The sequence below is a fragment of the Sycon ciliatum genome, chromosome 10 (genome assembly GCF_964019385.1).
Source record: "Sycon ciliatum chromosome 10, ocSycCili1.1, whole genome shotgun sequence".
Classification (NCBI taxonomy): Eukaryota; Metazoa; Porifera; class Calcarea; order Leucosolenida; family Sycettidae; genus Sycon; species Sycon ciliatum.
Window position 1 is genome coordinate 8,208,800 of NC_088652.1, and position 17,361 is coordinate 8,226,160.

Here is a 17,361-nt window from a genome sequence, read left to right on the forward strand (position 1 = left end):
ATTCCAGCTTCGGCTTATCTCCTTGTGCACATGCGCGTTTGCGTTAGCGGAGTGCCTGCTAGTGCGTTACATGTCCATGTGCGTATACCTGTCCATTTAACTGCTGGTACATGTATGATTTTCTGGGTGTGCAGGGCGGACTCCATCCCGTGCGGCAATCGATACCTTGACCTTTAGAATATTACTTTCAAGTAACATCTACCTGCATGTAATTATGCCACTTAAGTTGGTGCCTAAATCAAATTTCCCCCGATCCCCAAATTTTCTGGATACGCGGACCACACCTTACATGCCTGGCATGCAACTGGATTTTCTGTGTGAACACTCACTGGTTCCAAGTGGCTTGTACAAACACCGTGTTCGCACTATGCATTATCATTATTATTATTTGCCTCTCCGCGTTTGCATCAGGGTGTGTTACTACATAAATCAACAAATCGACATACTACACATCCACCCCTAGCATTCGCTCAGGCCGCTCAACAAGTCAAAAGATAGTAAGGACAAGAGAAAGCGAGGGAAGGGTCACAGAGCAGCGGGGTCGAAGGCAGGGAAAAAGAAACAGGAGGCAAAGGATATTGAAGAAATATATCAGATTGTCCATTGAATTCACCATACATCATGTCATGTTCCGTTTGGCCAAATCCGGGCATTCCTCTGCAGGCTCAGGTGCGGAAAAGCTGCCGCCATACTGCTCTGTCCTCTGCCAGGTCCCTGATGTGTGAGAGATCTTTATCCGTCTGCAGCTTCATTCCCTTTGTTGCGAGGTCCGTTCTCAGTATTGTTGGGAGTGTGGAAGGCGGCCGGCCACGGAATTTTTTCTCGTCCTTTGTTTGCCGGAAGTATGATGTCATGGCCATTTGTGCTGGGGACTCCTTGTCCAGTCTGCAGATGTGACCGAGTAGTCGCATCCGAGCAGCTTTAACCAGGACAGTTAGGGGCTGTGTCTCTGTTCTGCGGTGGAGGTCATCGTTGCTGATTATCTGTGGGTAGCGTATACCCACAACAACTCTCAGGTGTCTCCGATATGCATAATGTGAACAATGCGTACTGCTGGGTAACACACTCGACCTGTGGCACTAAACATCAAATTTGGTTTTGCCCGTACAAGAGACTGGTAGTACTAACGCTCTTGTGCTGAGTGGTGAAGGCTACACAAGCACGCTAGTTGAGATCAGGGCCACGACACGCACTGCACCATTGAGAGGCACACTGTACTATGCATGCTAACCTGGGGAACCCGGAGATAAACAATAATGGAAGCGCACGCGTGTTAGAGCGTTTACCAGTATGTGAGATTTTCCATTTATTTTGTCATGTTAACGTTACTTGATGGCAGACCTCTTAGTGAAAGACGTCACTCATATCAAGGATCGAAGTGTAACGAGCACTGCTCAGCTAGCAGATCACTACACCATAGGCATAGGGGTCATTCAAAACTATTTACATTTTAGTAAAGGTAAAAAAACCATATGCTAGCAGTTATGACAGAACAGTCCGCCAAGGTAACGAGATAATTATACAGAGAGATAGTGCGACAAAGAGGCAAGTCTCTTCTTTTAAAACGCGAACATTATTTGCTCAGTATCCGAGTTTCAAAACTATTCATGATGCTATTGGGGATGAGCGGAGTCAAGATATCCATGCCCATTGACTTTGTCCGGGGTGCCGGCATGTCGTAAATCCCAGGTCCTCCACGGGCAACGTGTGCGTGTATATGTGTGTGTATGAATGTATGTATGTTTGTGTGTGTGTGAGAGAGAGAGAGAGTTCATGGGCGCTTGCGTGTGCATGTGCGTGTGTGTGTGTGCATGGAGGAGAAGGGCGTGACCAGCTTTGAAAACTATTAAGGCATTCCCCAACTTTGCCTCAAACAGGTAATAGGTGATGCTTCACACCTACGTATATAGTATTGAGTGATTGCCTGATTGGGATAACCTCATTGGCGGCAGGATACATGTAAATAAAATCAGACGTCGATATTACGAACACTGTGTGGCCATACGAAAGTATCTTGGCTCCAATACCTTCCACCAACCCAGCTTTGCAATGTGGCAACGACTGAGACAGGGTGAGGAAAGGACCCCTCTTGGTGAAATATCCCTACGTCATGAGCTCTTGACTAGGCGAGACATTCCGTAACTAGAAACCAGCAGTGATTGCAATCCAAGAATGCTTGGTCCTTTCCTGGGTATTTTAAATGAAAAACAGTTGCCATTGTGTCTTCACCGCAGCGGCGCCCCGACTCTGATAGAAGTAACACCGCATCTGCAGTGAAGTATTATTTCACCGCAGCGGCGCCCCGACTCTGATAGAAGTAACACCGCATCTGCAGTGAAGTATTATTTCACCGCAGCGGCGCCCCGACTCTGATAGAAGTAACACCGCATCTGCAGTGAAGTATAATTTCACCGCAGCGGCGCCCCGACTCTGATAGAAGTAACACCGCATCTGCAGTGAAGTATAATTTCACCGCCGCGGCGCCCCGACTCTGATAGAAGTAACACCGCATCTGCAATGAAGTATAATTTCACCGCAGCGGCGCCCCGACTCTGATAGAAGTAACACCGCATCTGCAGTGAAGTATTATTTCACCGCAGCGGCGCCCCGACTCTGATAGAAGTAACACCGCATCTGCAGTGAAGTATTATTTCACCGCAGCGGCGCCCCGACTCTGATAGAAGTAACACCGCATCTGCAGTGAAGTATAATTTCACCGCAGCGGCGCCCCGACTCTGATAGAAGTAACACCGCATCTGCAGTGAAGTATAATTTCACCGCCGCGGCGCCCCGACTCTGATAGAAGTAACACCGCATCTGCAATGAAGTATAATTTCACCGCAGCGGCGCCCCGACTCTGATAGAAGTAACACCGCATCTGCAATGAAGTATAATTTCACCGCAGCGGCGCCCCGACTCTGATGGAAGTAACACCGCATCTGCAGTGAAGTATAATTTCACCGCAGCGGCGCCCCGACTCTGATAGAAGTAACACCGCATCTGCAGTGAAGTATAATTTCACCGCAGCGGCGCCCCGACTCTGATAGAAGTAACACCGCATCTGCAGTGAAGTATTATTTCACCGCAGCGGCGCCCCGACTCTGATAGAAGTAACACCGCATCTGCAGTGAAGTATAATTTCACCGCCGCGGCGCCCCGACTCTGATAGAAGTAACACCGCATCTGCAATGAAGTATAATTTCACCGCAGCGGCGCCCCGACTCTGATAGAAGTAACACCGCATCTGCAATGAAGTATAATTTCACCGCAGCGGCGCCCCGACTCTGATGGAAGTAACACCGCATCTGCAGTGAAGTATAATTTCACCGCAGCGGCGCCCCGACTCTGATAGAAGTAACACCGCATCTGCAGTGAAGTATAATTTCACCGCAGCGGCGCCCCGACTCTGATAGAAGTAACACTGCATCTGCAGTGAAGTATAATTTCACCGCAGCGGCGCCCCGACTCTGATAGAAGTAACACCGCATCTGCAGTGAAGTATAATTTCACCGCAGCGGCGCCCCGACTCTGATAGAAGTAACACCGCATCTGCAATGAAGTATAATTTCACCGCAGCGGCGCCCCGACTCTGATAGAAGTAACACCGCATCTGCAATGAAGTATAATTTCACCGCAGCGGCGCCCCGACTCTGATAGAAGTAACACCGCATCTGCAATGAAGTATAATTTCACCGCAGCGGCGCCCCGACTCTGATAGAAGTAACACCGCATCTGCAGTGAAGTATAATTTCACCGCAGCGGCGCCCTGACTCTGATAGAAGTAACACCGCATCTGCAATGAAGTATAATTTCACCGCAGCGGCGCCCCGACTCTGATAGAAGTAACACCGCATCTGCAATGAAGTATAATTTCACCGCAGCAGCGCCCCGACTCTGATAGAAGTAACACCGCATCTGCAGTGAAGTATAATTTCACCGCAGCGGCGCCCCGACTCTGATAGAAGTAACACCGCATCTGCAATGAAGTATAATTTCACCGCAGCGGCGCCCTGACTCTGATAGAAGTAACACCGCATCTGCAGTGAAGTATAATTTCACCGCAGCGGCGCCCCGACTCTGATAGAAGTAACACCGCATCTGCAATGAAGTATAATTTCACCGCAGCGGCGCCCCGACTCTGATAGAAGTAACACCGCATCTGCAGTGAAGTATAATTTCACCGCAGCGGCGCCCCGACTCTGATAGAAGTAACACCGCATCTGCAATGAAGTATAATTTCACCGCAGCGGCGCCCCGACTCTGACAGAAGTAACACCGCATCTGCAGTGAAGTATAATCGACAGACACTAAATTGGTGAAAGTCATTTTGTATTCCACTTTTCCACTTTGCCATGCCCTCAACTAGTGAATGCTACAGACTGTGTGCATTCTGTGCGTGTTTGCGTATGGCTTCTCCTTACTCTAACCAAAGGCTCCCCCCAGCGTCAACTGTCCATTTTGAGGATATTACATGGACAAAGAGCTGTTGGAACTATTCAGCATCTGACCTTGTCAAAGATCTCGCGAAGGGGAGTATAAAAGGACCATGACGAGCTGACTAACTTCAGAGACGAAACCCTCATTGATCAATTCCAACCTTCAGTCCCTATTGCGAGCTGTGTTCATTATCAGAAATATATTCTTTCCTCTAGTAACTCAACCATGATGCGTCTTACCATTGCTCTGGCATTTGTTCTGTGCCTGGTCTCAATGACTTTGGCTGACGACATTACCGCGGATAAGAGTAAGCGCTATGCTGAAGAGTACTTGGCTTCTATGGACGAAGAAGAGATTGATCAGGCACGCCAACTGGCGGAGGAGCGACGTGCAGCAGGTGATTACACAACTGCAAAGAAGGTCAATAGCACCTCCAGTGCTGTGGGCAAGCGTGAGGCAAGAACAGCTTCAATGACGGTTCAGTGTTGCAGAAACCCATCAACTGGACTTTTGATCTACCGCTACGAGAGTCGCCCCATGACCCGTGGAGAAGCGCGCCGCAACTGCCGACGGAATGGTGGAGACCTGGCCAGTCCGAGAAACATGCAAGAATTCATTGTCCTGGAGAATCTCATCCGCCCATTCACAGGCGTTCCTGGTGTCTGGTTGTTTTACAATGATGTCAAAACCGAGGGAAGGTTCGTAGATGTCTCTGGGCGGCCCGCTGTGATCAACAACTTTCTGAAGGGCGAGCCAAACAACGTGGGTCCGGGCGGTGAAGACTGTGTGGAGATGAATGGTGCTACTGGCATGTTTAACGATACTCCATGCTCACAAGAACGCCTGTCTGTATGTCAGTTCAGAATTCGATAAATCTGCTGTCGGGTCAGTTTGCTAAGGTTTGTGATGTACATGTATGTGAATGTTACACACGTTAGTTTCTCGATTCGTGCACCTACTCTTCATGTTCTCCTCTTTTATTTTCGTTTCCCTTTGCACCTTGCTGTGACACATTTTCGTAACACCAACAGCACATAATCTTGTTGGGATGGCTGTCGTTGGGAACAGTGCTCTAGGTCAATCCCTATAATCCTTAGCCTGTCTAGATCATTGCGTTCAATCATTGTTGGCTTAGCCACCCTTCCACCCTCCCCCCCCCCCTCCTGACCGAAACATTGCCATTGTATTGTTAATTTTCTGCCGTTTTGTTCACTCAATTGGCTTTTTTCCTCGTTAGATTGTCTGTCGTCTTTTCTATTTCATCTTATTGGTGTGTCCAATTATCGGATCTTACATTGGCCATCTTTCCACATGATGTAGTCATTCTAATAAAAGTAATAAATCGTATCATCAAACCAGTCGAATGGTTGCGAGTGGCCCGCGTGGAGTCAAGTGAATTCGACCCTGCCACCTACACAGCGGTCTTGTTTGCTCAGCCCTATAGTGGGTATTGTGATTGCAGAGGGTGGTGGCCGGGAAGGGGGGGGGGGGGGTACTTTGGCACCCACGAAGCATTATAATCAGAGAACAGGTAGCATCCTCCATGTCCATGTACACTGTTGACATTAATTAATCGTACTACTGTAACTCGATAAAGATGTTCACAGGTCCCATCACATCACACTGCTCTTTAGTCCTCCAGTGTTTATTTTTATTTTTCTGCGTTTTGGCGTTGGCATCGCTAAGCAAGCTTGGCTAGCCTCCGCATAAGCTGATCCATGATGAGGTGACAAAACAAGTAATGCATGTACATGTATTTAAAGGCGGGCAGGAAGCTGCCTGTACGAAGGACAGAACAAATGTTGAGGAGGTTTAAATAAATGAGCTACGAGTTGGGTTGAGGAACCCAGAACGACAGAATGGCAGGTCATGCATTTTATTTCAACAGGTGTGTTGTTTACATTATTTTCTACTCTTTTGCAGGAAATCCTTTTCGTGGAATATGTTGGTAAGCAAGTTAATTAAAGATATGATACAGCCGGCGGGGCAGGGGGGGGGGGGTCTAGCCAGGCTCCGGCAGGTGGTGTTGGTGGACAGTATAGCGTAACTTGTAGTTGCTTGGTCTTTCTCTTTGTATAAAGTAAACCTTGGCTCTCCATCTGAGTCTATTACAAAGAAGTTGAAATTTGCGTTTTCCGTCCCAGATCCCATTGTAAATCTGACCTGCAATGAAAATCTGTCCTCCGCTAACGGATTTCTAAAGGTATCTCAGTCCTTTTCATCGGGGCATGATACTTATGCGCACCAACTGCAATAGCAACGAGTTCCCGTCTGGAAAGGACAGGATAATTTACTTTCTTCAACAGAAACCAGAGGATCAATACATGGCTTACACGATGTGGCCGGCAGTGTGAAGTCAATGGTCAAGGAGAGGCATTAGTAAAAAGTACCAATTATTCTTTCATAGGAACATTGCCACAGGCTGTCCTGTTGCCAGTGTTGAGGAACACTATGTTCAGCAAACGATCTACAGGTAAGTACCAGGTTGTACAAACGCTCATGTGAAAATAGTCGCCTAGCCATTTGAAAAAAGTATCGTTCTGTGTTTGCACAGGAAATTAATTACTTCAAAAGTAGTTCACGAACATATTGTACGTGTTGGTCCATGTGTGAATAGCTCACTCCTCCAAATCACACAGCAGTAGTGGTGCCGGCGGCTTATACAAGCGAGATTTAACATTCGTCTTGTGCCTGGGATGCCACTGCATGGCGTGCTTGCAAACTCATGCTAAGTCTCGTAGCAGGGGATTTGCACGATCGTTTTTCACGAGAGTGCATCTACCGGTACCATGTACTGCACAATGTGTAAATGCAGGCTACAGCTACTGTAGCACATCACATGCACTGGCAACTTACTAGTACTTGAGCAAGGCAGGTACACGTACATGTACATGTACGTGTACATGTACATGTACGTGTACATGTACATGTACACGTACGACTCCGGGTCGGCGTATGGCGCTATTAAGATAACTACAGTGTACATGTCTTGTGTGTTTCCAACCTTGGGAACCCTTCAATCACAAATAAATACAAACGCATTTTCCAGCGTACACCTGTACAGTCTCTCCACTTATTTTCAATGTTCTGTTTTAACGTTACCTGTGGGTAGGTCTCTTAGTGAAAGACGTCACCCGCATCAAGCACCACACTGTAACGAGAATCGTATACATGTACATGTAGCTAAGTGTATTACGTCACTTGAATGAATGCACGGCAGTACTGATTACGTCACATGAATGAATGCACTGCAGTACTGATTACGTCACCTGAATGTATGTAATGCCGTACTGTTCGAGGCGCTACTCGAGAAACGCGGAGCAAAAGCCTCTTTGAGCATGTCCATAGTGCAGTTGTGTGACACATTCTGGAGTGCTGAATCGTTCAGTATCCTATATCACGTTTTAAATCCACATGAGTCACGAAACGCTATGCGATATCATTAAGCACTGTGTTAACTAAATTACTACCACCTCGCATCTTTCAATCTTTTTTTATTTTCTCCTCAGCTTCTTCTTCTTCATAGGCTGTTGGCGGAGACTCCCTCGAGATAGGCTGAGGCCTGTGGAGAATCCGTAAATACAAAACAAATACTGGCACGGCACATGCTATGACTATGCCCTGCTGTGGGTCTGTGTGTATCCATGTACACCCATTGCAGCGCTGGACTGCAGATAGTTCAGTGCTGTGCTAGAATATGGTACTATATCCATGGCATCGATATTGCCCGGAATTTTTGGCGACGACTCTAGTATCCCGTACACACAGAGACATACGTGCACACAACAATAACAACCGTATACGAAAATGGGACAGCTTCCACAGGTGAGTCTCAATAAAACTGCCGGAGAAAAACAAGACAAAGAACAGGAGGGAAGACAAACTGGCAAAGGAAGCATAGATAATTATAGTGAATGGGATATTCTATCTCTGACCATTTGATGATGGGTCAGATAAACACACCTTCCACGCCGTAGAAGATGCATCGGCGAAGAAGGACGCGTTCCTAGGGATTCGGAAAACTAAGCCTGACTCAATCGTACACGGATGGTGAAAAAACATCCGATGACCAGGTTCCTAAGCCCTCTCGCTTAGGCGAGAAATACATATTGTGTGCTCATCACACCGCAACAGTGCAGTAAAGGACACATATGCACTTCCAAAGGGATCGTGAACGCAAGTCCAGAACTACAGTGAAGCACATACACAATTACATACACAAATGTGCCAGACATTCAGAACACCGTATGGCCTCGGGCAAAGTCATCATGGCTCCAAAGCTAATTCTAACCCAGCAGGTCAAAGTGGCAGGGGATTGAGACTGGGAAAGAAAAGGACAGCGCAAGGTGGAACACTCAACGTTAGGAGCTGTTGTCTAGGTGAGGCGTACGTACGGTAAGAAGACACCTGTGGTTATTTGGAATCCAAGGATACTTGGCCCTTCCCTGGGCATTAGACCAGCAACCACTGTAAGATCTGCACTGTCATGACGCCCATTGCCACAGCAGATGCATAGCATCTTTGATGAGATAGACACAGTCGATCCAGGATACTTTGTCTGTGCATGATATTATCATGCACAGACAAAGTATCCTGGATCGATTGTGTCCATCTCATCAAAGATGCTATGCATCTGCTGTGGCAATGGGCGTCATGAAAGTGCAGATCTTACAGTGGTTGCTGGTCTAATTATGTGTTTTCTATGTGTCTTCGTGTGTGTGCGTGTGTGTGTGTGTGTGTGTGTGTGTGTGTGTGTGTGTGTGTGCGGGCATGTCTGCCTGCGGATTTCTAAGGTTTATTTCGCTCTTACCCAAAAGCTCACCCAATTTCAGCTGCTCCTTCTGGTCTACATGTATAGGCTGCGACCCGGAGAGTCATTCGAAGCACATGTAGTCATCGCCTTGTAGACACAAAACCTCCTCACAATCTGGTATAAAAGGGTCGCTGTGATCACAAGAACGCCTGTCTGTCTGTCAGTTCAGAATTCTATTATTCTGCTGTCGGGTCAGTTTGATAAGTTTTACCATGCACGTTATTGTTTCGCACGTTAGTTTCGCGCTTCTTGCACCTACTCTCCATGTTTACCTTTTTTCGTTTTCCGTTCCATCTTGCTATGTCCAACTTTCACCAACCCCAATGTTATTGTTGAGTTGACTCTCATCGTGAACAGTGCTATACCTCTACTTTTATATTTTGGAAGTACTTGTATTAGTCAAATCGCTCATTTACTTCTGCCTGAGCTTAGCTACCCTTCTACATGTGTATCGTCCCGAAACATTGCCAGTACAAGGCTGTTTTGATATCGTGTTCGTTCAATCATTTTTCGTCCTAGGTAGTTTGTCCGTCTTCTTTTCTCTTTCATTCTACCAGTGTGTCCCCTTTTCGGAAATGACATTGGCCATCTTTCATCATCAAACCAGCCGGCTGGTTGTGAGTTGCCTCCGTGGAGTCACGTGGTACTGAGTGTATCACCTACACACCGAGCAGGGGGGGGGGGGGGGGGGGGCAGCAGCTATTCTTGCCTTTTTCTTGTTGCCCTTAAATGTGTTCCTATCTACTACGTAGTACATGTTTGACTTGTTCTCAACAGCATTTTAGACTGCTGTCATCGTGTGTATTCATCTTGGCTTTCTCTCTCCTGTAACAAGTAACAGTGTTACTTTGTACCTTGGTACAATATACATGTACATATAGATCAATGTGCAATGCTGGATCAGGCTGGTACTTAAGCCGACAAGTGCCATCTACATTTCTACATTGTAAGTCAGCCAGCACGGAAAGTAGTGGAGTTGAAGTACCCACAAGTAGTAGATCTCGAAAACTAGCGGGCAGTGCTTGTAGGACTCAAGTAGATTATTATACATGCACAGATATGACGTATAGTATCTTACTCTAGTCAAGTGCTACAGTCCATTCATTGGAAACTGGCACCCTAACCTTTTGGTGTCTCTCTCACATAGTTTAAGATATCGTGAAAACAACAGTACATCCTGCATTGTGTGACCCGTGCAATTACTCCTTGCCACATTTGAGGCCAGAAAAGTCCAAGAACAGGGAAATAGAAATTCAGCCAGGTTTTACAAAATTAGGACAGGTATGCCATGGCAAAATGTATGGAGAAGCAGATCCAAAACCCAGATTTGTGAGATTTAAAGTGGGGTTTTGATCCTCAATTCGGCCCAAATCCAACTTTCAAAAGCCAGCGGGCCAGTTTCCGATGAATGTACTGTAGGCATTGCTGACAATGCTGATTGCCCCAGCTAATGTCCCTGGCGTGCGAAAGCTACCATCCTGCGCACATTGACCGAATTCCCGTCCGCGATCAGAGAGATCAAACGGAGAACATGGAACATAATCAGCCGACAGTATTTTCCAAGCTGTCCTTCACTTTTTTGAAACCAATATTTTGCAACACTCTAGTTGGCCAAGCTGTCTGGTCTTCGGTGTTGAAGTGGAGATCAATGAATGGCAAAATTAATGATACATTCTTCGCGTCTCTCATGCACAGGGCAAAGCCAGCTTTAGGGCGCTCGATTGGTGGGATCCGCAACAGGATCGTTCAGAACAAACGCGTTTGATTGGTCTGCACTGAGGTTTTAGAGTGTTCGGAACATGTTCTCACCATTGCAGCGCTGGACTGCAGATAGTTCAATGCTGTGCTGGTACCATGGTACTGTATCCATGGCATCGGTATTGCCAGGAATTTATGGCGACGACTCTAGTATCCCGTACACACAGAGACTAACGTGTACAAAATAATAACAACCGTATTCAAAAATTGGATAGCTTCCACTGGTGAGTCAACAAAACTGCCTGAGAAAGCCAAGACAAAGAACAGAAGGGAAGATAAACTGGCAAAGGAAGCATAGATAATTTTAGTGAATGGGATATTCTATCTCTGACCATTTGCTGGTGGGTCTGATAAACACACCTTCCACGCCGTAGAATATGCATCGGGGAAGAAGGACGCGTTCCCAGGGATTCGGAAAACTAAGCCTGACTCAATCGTACACGGACGGTGAAAAAACATCCGATGACCAGGTTCCTAAGCTCTCTCGCTTAGGCGAGAAATGCATTTTGTGTGCTCATCACACCGCACTATTGCAGTAAAGGACATATATGCACTTCCAAAGGACTCGTGAACGCAAGTCCAGAACTACAGCGAAGCACATACACAATTACACACACGAACATGCCAGACATTCAGGACACCGCATGGCCTCGGGCAAAGTCATCATGGCTCCAAAAACTTATGCTAACCGAACAGGTCAAAGTGGCAGGGGATTGAGACTGGGAAAGAAGAGGACAGCAGAAGGTGAAACATCCCAACGTCACGAGTTGTTGTCTAGGTGAGGCATACGGTAAGAAGACACCAGTAGTTATTTGGAATCCAAGGATACTTGGCCCTTCCCTGGGCATTAGACCAGCAACCACTGTAAGATCTGCACTGTCATGACGCCCATTACCACAGCAGATGCATAGCATCTTTGATGAGATAGACACAGTCGATCCAGGATACTTTGTCTGTGCATGATATGTGTCTTCTATGTGTCTTCGTGTGTGTGCGTGTGTGTGTGTGTGTGTGTCTCCCGCTTCTGGGAGCGGCGTGGCCCGATAGGGTAGCTGTACATAGTAGTAGTAGTAGTAGTAGTAGTAGTAGGAGTAGTAGTAGTAGTAGTAGTAGTAGTAGTAGTAGTAGTAGTAGTAGTAGTAGTAGTAGTAGTAGTAGTAGTAGTAGTAGTAGTAGTAGTAGTAGTAGTAGTAGTAGTAGTAGTAGTAGTAGTAGTAGTATTAGTAGTAGTGTGTGTGTGTGTGTGTGTGTGTGTGTGTGTGTGTGTGTGTGCACGTGTGTCTGCCTGCGGGTTTCTAAGCTCTTACAAAAAAGCTCTCCCAGTTTCAGCTGCTCATTCTGGTCTACATGTATATGCTGCGCCCCGGAGAGGCATTCGAAGGACATTGTAGTCATCGCCTTGTAGCCACAAAACCTCCTTACAATCTGGTATAAAAGGGTCATGTTGAGCTGATTTCTCTACGAAACCAAGCACAACAGTTAATGATCACCAGATACCTTCTGAGCTGCTGTTGTTCAAAGCCGGCTTTGTTCATTATTAAAAATCGTCTCTTCGCTCAGTAGTAGGATAACAATGATGCGCCTTACCATTCCCCTTGCGTTTGTTCCGTTCTGTGCCAGTACCACCATCCATCTCCACACAGTCTTCACCGCCCGGACCCACGTTGTTTGGCTCGCCCTCCAGAAAGTTGTTGATCACAGCGGGCCGCCCAGAGACATCTACGAACCTTCCCTCGGTTTTGAAATCATTGTAGAACAACCAGACACCAGGAACGCCTGTGAATGGGCGGATGAGATTCTCTAGGACAATGAATTCTTGCATGTTCCTCGGACTGGCCAGATCTCCACCATTCCGTCGGCAGTTGCGGCGCGCTTGTTCACGGGTCATGGGGCGATTCTCGTAGCGGTAGATCAAAAGTCCAGTTCTTGGGTTTCTGCAACACTGGACAGTCATTGAAGCTGTTCTTGGCTCACGCTTTCCCACAGCACTGGAGGTGCTATTGACCTTCTTTGCAGTTGTGTAATCTCCTGCTGCACGTCGCTCCTCCGCCAGTTGGCGTGCCTGATCAATCTCTTCTCCGGCCATAGAGGCCAAGTACTCTTCAGCATAGCGCTTACTCTTATCCGCGGTAATGTCGTCAGCCAAAGTCATTGAGACCAGGCACAGAACAAATGCCAGATCAATGGTAAGACGCATCATGGTTGAGTTACTGGTGTCTGGTTGTTCTACAATGATTTCAAAACCGAGGGAAGGTTCGTAGATGTCTCTGGGCGGCCCGCTGTGATCAACAACTTTCTGGAGGGCGAGCCAAACAATGTGGGTCCGGGCGGTGAAGACTGTGTGGAGATAGATGGTGGTACTGGCATGTTTAACGATGCTCCATGCTCACAAGGACGCCTGTCTGTATGTCAGTTCAGGATTCGATAATTCTGCTGTCGGGTCAGTTTGCTAAGGTTTGTGATGTACATGTATGTGAATGTTACACGCGTTAGTTTCTCGATTCGTGCACCTACTCTTCATGTTCTCCTCTTTTATTTTCGTTTCCCTTTGCACCTTGCTGTGTCACATTTTCGTTACACCAACAGCACATAATGTTGTTGGGATGTCTGTCGTTGGGAACAGTGCTCTAGGTCAATCCCTCTAATCCTTAGCAAGTCTAGATCATTGCGTTCATCCATTGTTGGCTTAGCCACCCTCCCCCCCCCCCCGCCCTCACCGAAACATTGCTATTAATTTATTGTTTTTTCTGACATCTTGTTCACTCAATTGGCTTTTTTCCTCGTTAGATTGTCTGTCTTCTTTTCTATTTCATCTTATTGGTGTGTCCTTTTTTTCGGATCTTACATTGGCCATCTTTCCACGTGATGTAGTCATTCTAATAAAAATAATATAATAAATCGTATCATCAAACCAGTCGGATGGTTGCGAGTGGCCTGCGTGAAGTCACGTGGTAGCGAGCATACCACCTACACAGTGGTCTTGTTTGCTCAGCCCTATAGTGGGTATTGTGATTGCAGAGGGTGGTGGCCGGGGGGGGGGGGGGGGGGGAGGGTGGAGGAGGGGGTACTTTGGCAACCACGAAGCATTATAATCAGAGAACAGGTAGCATCCTCGAAGTACACTGATGAACCACTGTAAGTCGATAGAGATGTTAACAAGTACCATCACATCGCTCTGTTCTTTAGTCCTCTAGCGGTTATTATTTTTTCTACATTTTGCGTTGGCATCGCTAAGCAAGCTTGGCTAGCCTCCGCATAAGCTGATCCATGATGACGTGACAAAACAAGTAATGCATGTTCATGTATTTAAAGGCGGGTGATGGTCAGCAGGAAGCTGCCTCTACGAAGGACAGAACAAATGTTGGGGAGGTTTAAATAAATGAGGTACGAGTTGGTTTTAGGAACCCAGGACGTAGGATAGAAGCCAGATTGAAATGTTCTGAGGGTGTTCCATGATTTTTGTAGTATAACAGGTTATACATTTTATTTCAACAAGTATGTTGTTTACATTTTAAGGCCTCTTTTACAGGAAACAACTTTTGCGGAATATGTTGGTAAGCAAGTTAATTAAAGATATGATACTGCCGGCGGGGCAGGGTGGGGGGTAGTCATGCATCGGCAGGTACAAAGAGATGAGCACTTCGTAAACGTAGCTGTGGTTGGCGTGTTGTACATGCAGCTGCTGCAGGTGAAATCAGCACTATAAAGTGTCATTTACTCATATCAAATGCTTTCAAAAAGAAGTTGAAATTTGCATTTTCGGTCCCAGTTACCATTGTATATCTGACCTGCAATGACTATCCTTCCTCCCCTTACGGATTTTCAAAGGTATCTCAGTCCTTCTCATCGGGGTATGATATCTATGCTCACCAACTGCAAATGCAACGAGTTCCCGTCTGGAACGGACAGGATTAATCAGATGATCAAGACATGGCTTACATGATGTGACCGGCAGTGTGAAGTCCATGGTCAAGGAGAGGCATTAGTAAAAGTACCAAACATATTCTTTCATAGGAACATTGCCACAGGCTATCCTGTTGCCAGTGTTGAGGAACACTATGTTCAGCAAACGATCTACAGGTAAGTTCCAGGTTGTACAAACACTCATGTGAAAATAGTCGCCTAGCCATTTGAAAAAAGTATCGTTCTGTGTTTGCACAGGAAATTAATTACTTCAAAAGTAATACACGCACATATTATACGTGTTGGTGCCAGGTGTATATACATGTTTATACCATGGTACGGTACGGAGGGCCTGTTTTCAGCCAATCAGCGCTCGTCTAGCCATGGTTATATTGGCCAGTATAAATCCCGCGCGGGATTTATATAGAATATAAATCCCGGTGCACGGTACGTACGCTAGGGCACTGCCACCGTACAAGTTCACTGCCTGAAAGGCAGTGAACTTGTACGGCGGCAGTACTCCAGCGCACGGACCATACATAAACAGACACAACGGACACCACATGCGCGTGTACACTCCACACAGAACGGCACACTGACGAGGAACAGTACACAATGGAAAAGAAGAATGACCTGGAATTCGTCTACAGAGTATTCTGTTATACTGAATCTGAGGATAAAGAACGTCGAATAACCACGAAGTATCCCGAATGGGTCAGCAATGTACATTGTACTTCGAAGAGTTGAAGATCATCAACGGACTGTCTCCTTCGTAAATAAGTTTATAATACCAGTGTACATGTACTTCAACCCGATTGGAAAAGGCTACAAAAGATTGGATTGAAATGTGATACAAAACAGTGTATGCACATGCATCTACTTGCAAGCAAAACTGATTATGAGATGCCGCATGTGAAAATCAGCACTGTACCATAATTATAGTAACACTTACTCCCAAAGAGTCCAAGCTGTAATCTAACTAGTGACGGTAGTTTGATTCAACGACAAACTCCAGCACCGCAGCAATTCAGTCGACTTCCGCACCGCACCGCTCACGACTCAAGACAAGATCATGAAGATGCTACAATATGCACTGGAACTGAAAGGAAATCTTATGCCAAACATCCACGGAGGAATCTCCTTCTGACCTTGCTCGACCATTCTTTCAATTGACAACTGATAACCATCAGAAGATGTTCATGTACTGCATGATGTAGGAGATCTCCAAATAGGTTCGTTGTTCTGGAAATGCGTAGGGGTACCTGGCATAAGTAGGATATGACCCTCGTAGTCGGGTTATACCGTACCCTCATATAAATCCCTCCTGCTATCGCAGTCGGGATTTATATTCAGCCGGTATAACCCTCTGACTCGGGTTATATCCTCTACAGCTCACTCCTCCAAATCACACTCTCTTTTGATTCTGCATGATCTTGACTCTGTACAAACATTCTGGTACTATGACCGCATATTTTGACCCCCAGTCTTACGGTTTAGTACATTAGTTCAACTTGTACAACTTTTTTGACATTTGTTACACCTGTCTGCAACTCAAGTTATTGCGCCTTTAAACTTGCTTGATAGCGCATTTACCGCCCAAGCACCCATCTGGCACATAGAATCAAGCCCTATATAACTACTAGTCTTTATTCATGTCATTTCATCCTTGTCTCTGACGAAGCCTTACAGGCAGAAACGCGTAAGATTAATGGATCATAACTATATATAAAGACTTGACCTTGCTGTGTGTGTGTGTGCTGTGTCGGAGGACCTTACATCCTACCACAGCAGTAGTGGTGCCGGCGGCTTGTACAATCGAGATTTAACATTCGTCTTGTGCCTGGGATGCCACTGCATTTCGTGCTTGCAAACTCATGCTAAGTCTCGTAGCAGGGGATTTGCACGATCGTTTTTCACGAGAGTGTATCTACCGGTACATGTACTGCACAATGTGTAAATGCAGGCTACAGCTACTGTAGCACATCACATGCACTGGCAACCTACTTGTACATGTACATGTACATGTACGACTCCGGGTCGGCGTACGGCGCTATTAGGATAACTACAGTGTACACGTATTGTGTGTTTCCAACCCTGGGAACCCTTCAATCACAAAATAAATACAAACGCATTTTCCAGCGTAGACCTGTACAGTCTCTGCACTTATTTTCAATGTTCTGTTTTAACGTTACCTGTTGTTAGGTCTCTTAGTGAAAGACGTCACCCGCATCACATATGTTCGAAGACTAGTCAAGCCATAGGTATAATATACTCACACCGCGCCCATCTTCCTGACAGCTGTCGTGTTCTTTTCTATAATGCATATATCTTGCCACATTTTGACTACTGATGATGTACTGCCTGGACAAATCTATCTATTGCCCAACAGCAGAAACTGGAAACTCTCAATCGTTCCCTCCTTAAGATTCTTTATCATATGCCCAAGTCCC

At 46.3% G+C, this 17,361-nt stretch overlaps 2 protein-coding genes across 2 annotated transcripts; one reads left to right on the forward strand and one right to left on the reverse strand.

The window, feature by feature from the left end:
- Positions 1 to 4,662: 4,662 nt before the first annotated feature.
- On the forward strand, positions 4,663 to 5,310 carry LOC135826603 (pulmonary surfactant-associated protein D-like). Its single transcript, XM_065339208.1, has one exon. The coding sequence runs from the start codon at positions 4,663 to 4,665 to the stop codon at positions 5,308 to 5,310; it is 648 nt and encodes a 215-aa protein (XP_065195280.1).
- Positions 5,311 to 11,525: 6,215 nt separating this feature from the next.
- LOC135826604 (C-type lectin domain family 3 member A-like) lies at positions 11,526 to 13,208 on the reverse strand. Its single transcript, XM_065339209.1, has 2 exons — positions 12,596 to 13,208; positions 11,526 to 11,593 (listed from the first exon to the last, which is right to left on the reverse strand). Exons 1-2 carry the CDS (start codon positions 13,206 to 13,208, stop codon positions 11,526 to 11,528), a joined length of 681 nt encoding a protein of 226 aa, XP_065195281.1.
- Positions 13,209 to 17,361: the final 4,153 nt, after the last annotated feature.

Bases quoted from the DNA above. Each gene is read 5' to 3' on its own strand.
- LOC135826604 (XM_065339209.1), bottom strand. From the start codon at position 13,208: ATGATGCGTCTTACCATTGATCTGGCATTTGTTCTGTGCCTGGTCTCA. The intron at 11,594-12,595 runs GTAAGGCGCATC...GCTTCGCTGTAG, and splicing joins GAACAAACGCAAGGGGAATG to TTCTGGACTTGCGTTCACGA.
- LOC135826603 (XM_065339208.1), top strand. From the start codon at position 4,663: ATGATGCGTCTTACCATTGCTCTGGCATTTGTTCTGTGCCTGGTCTCA.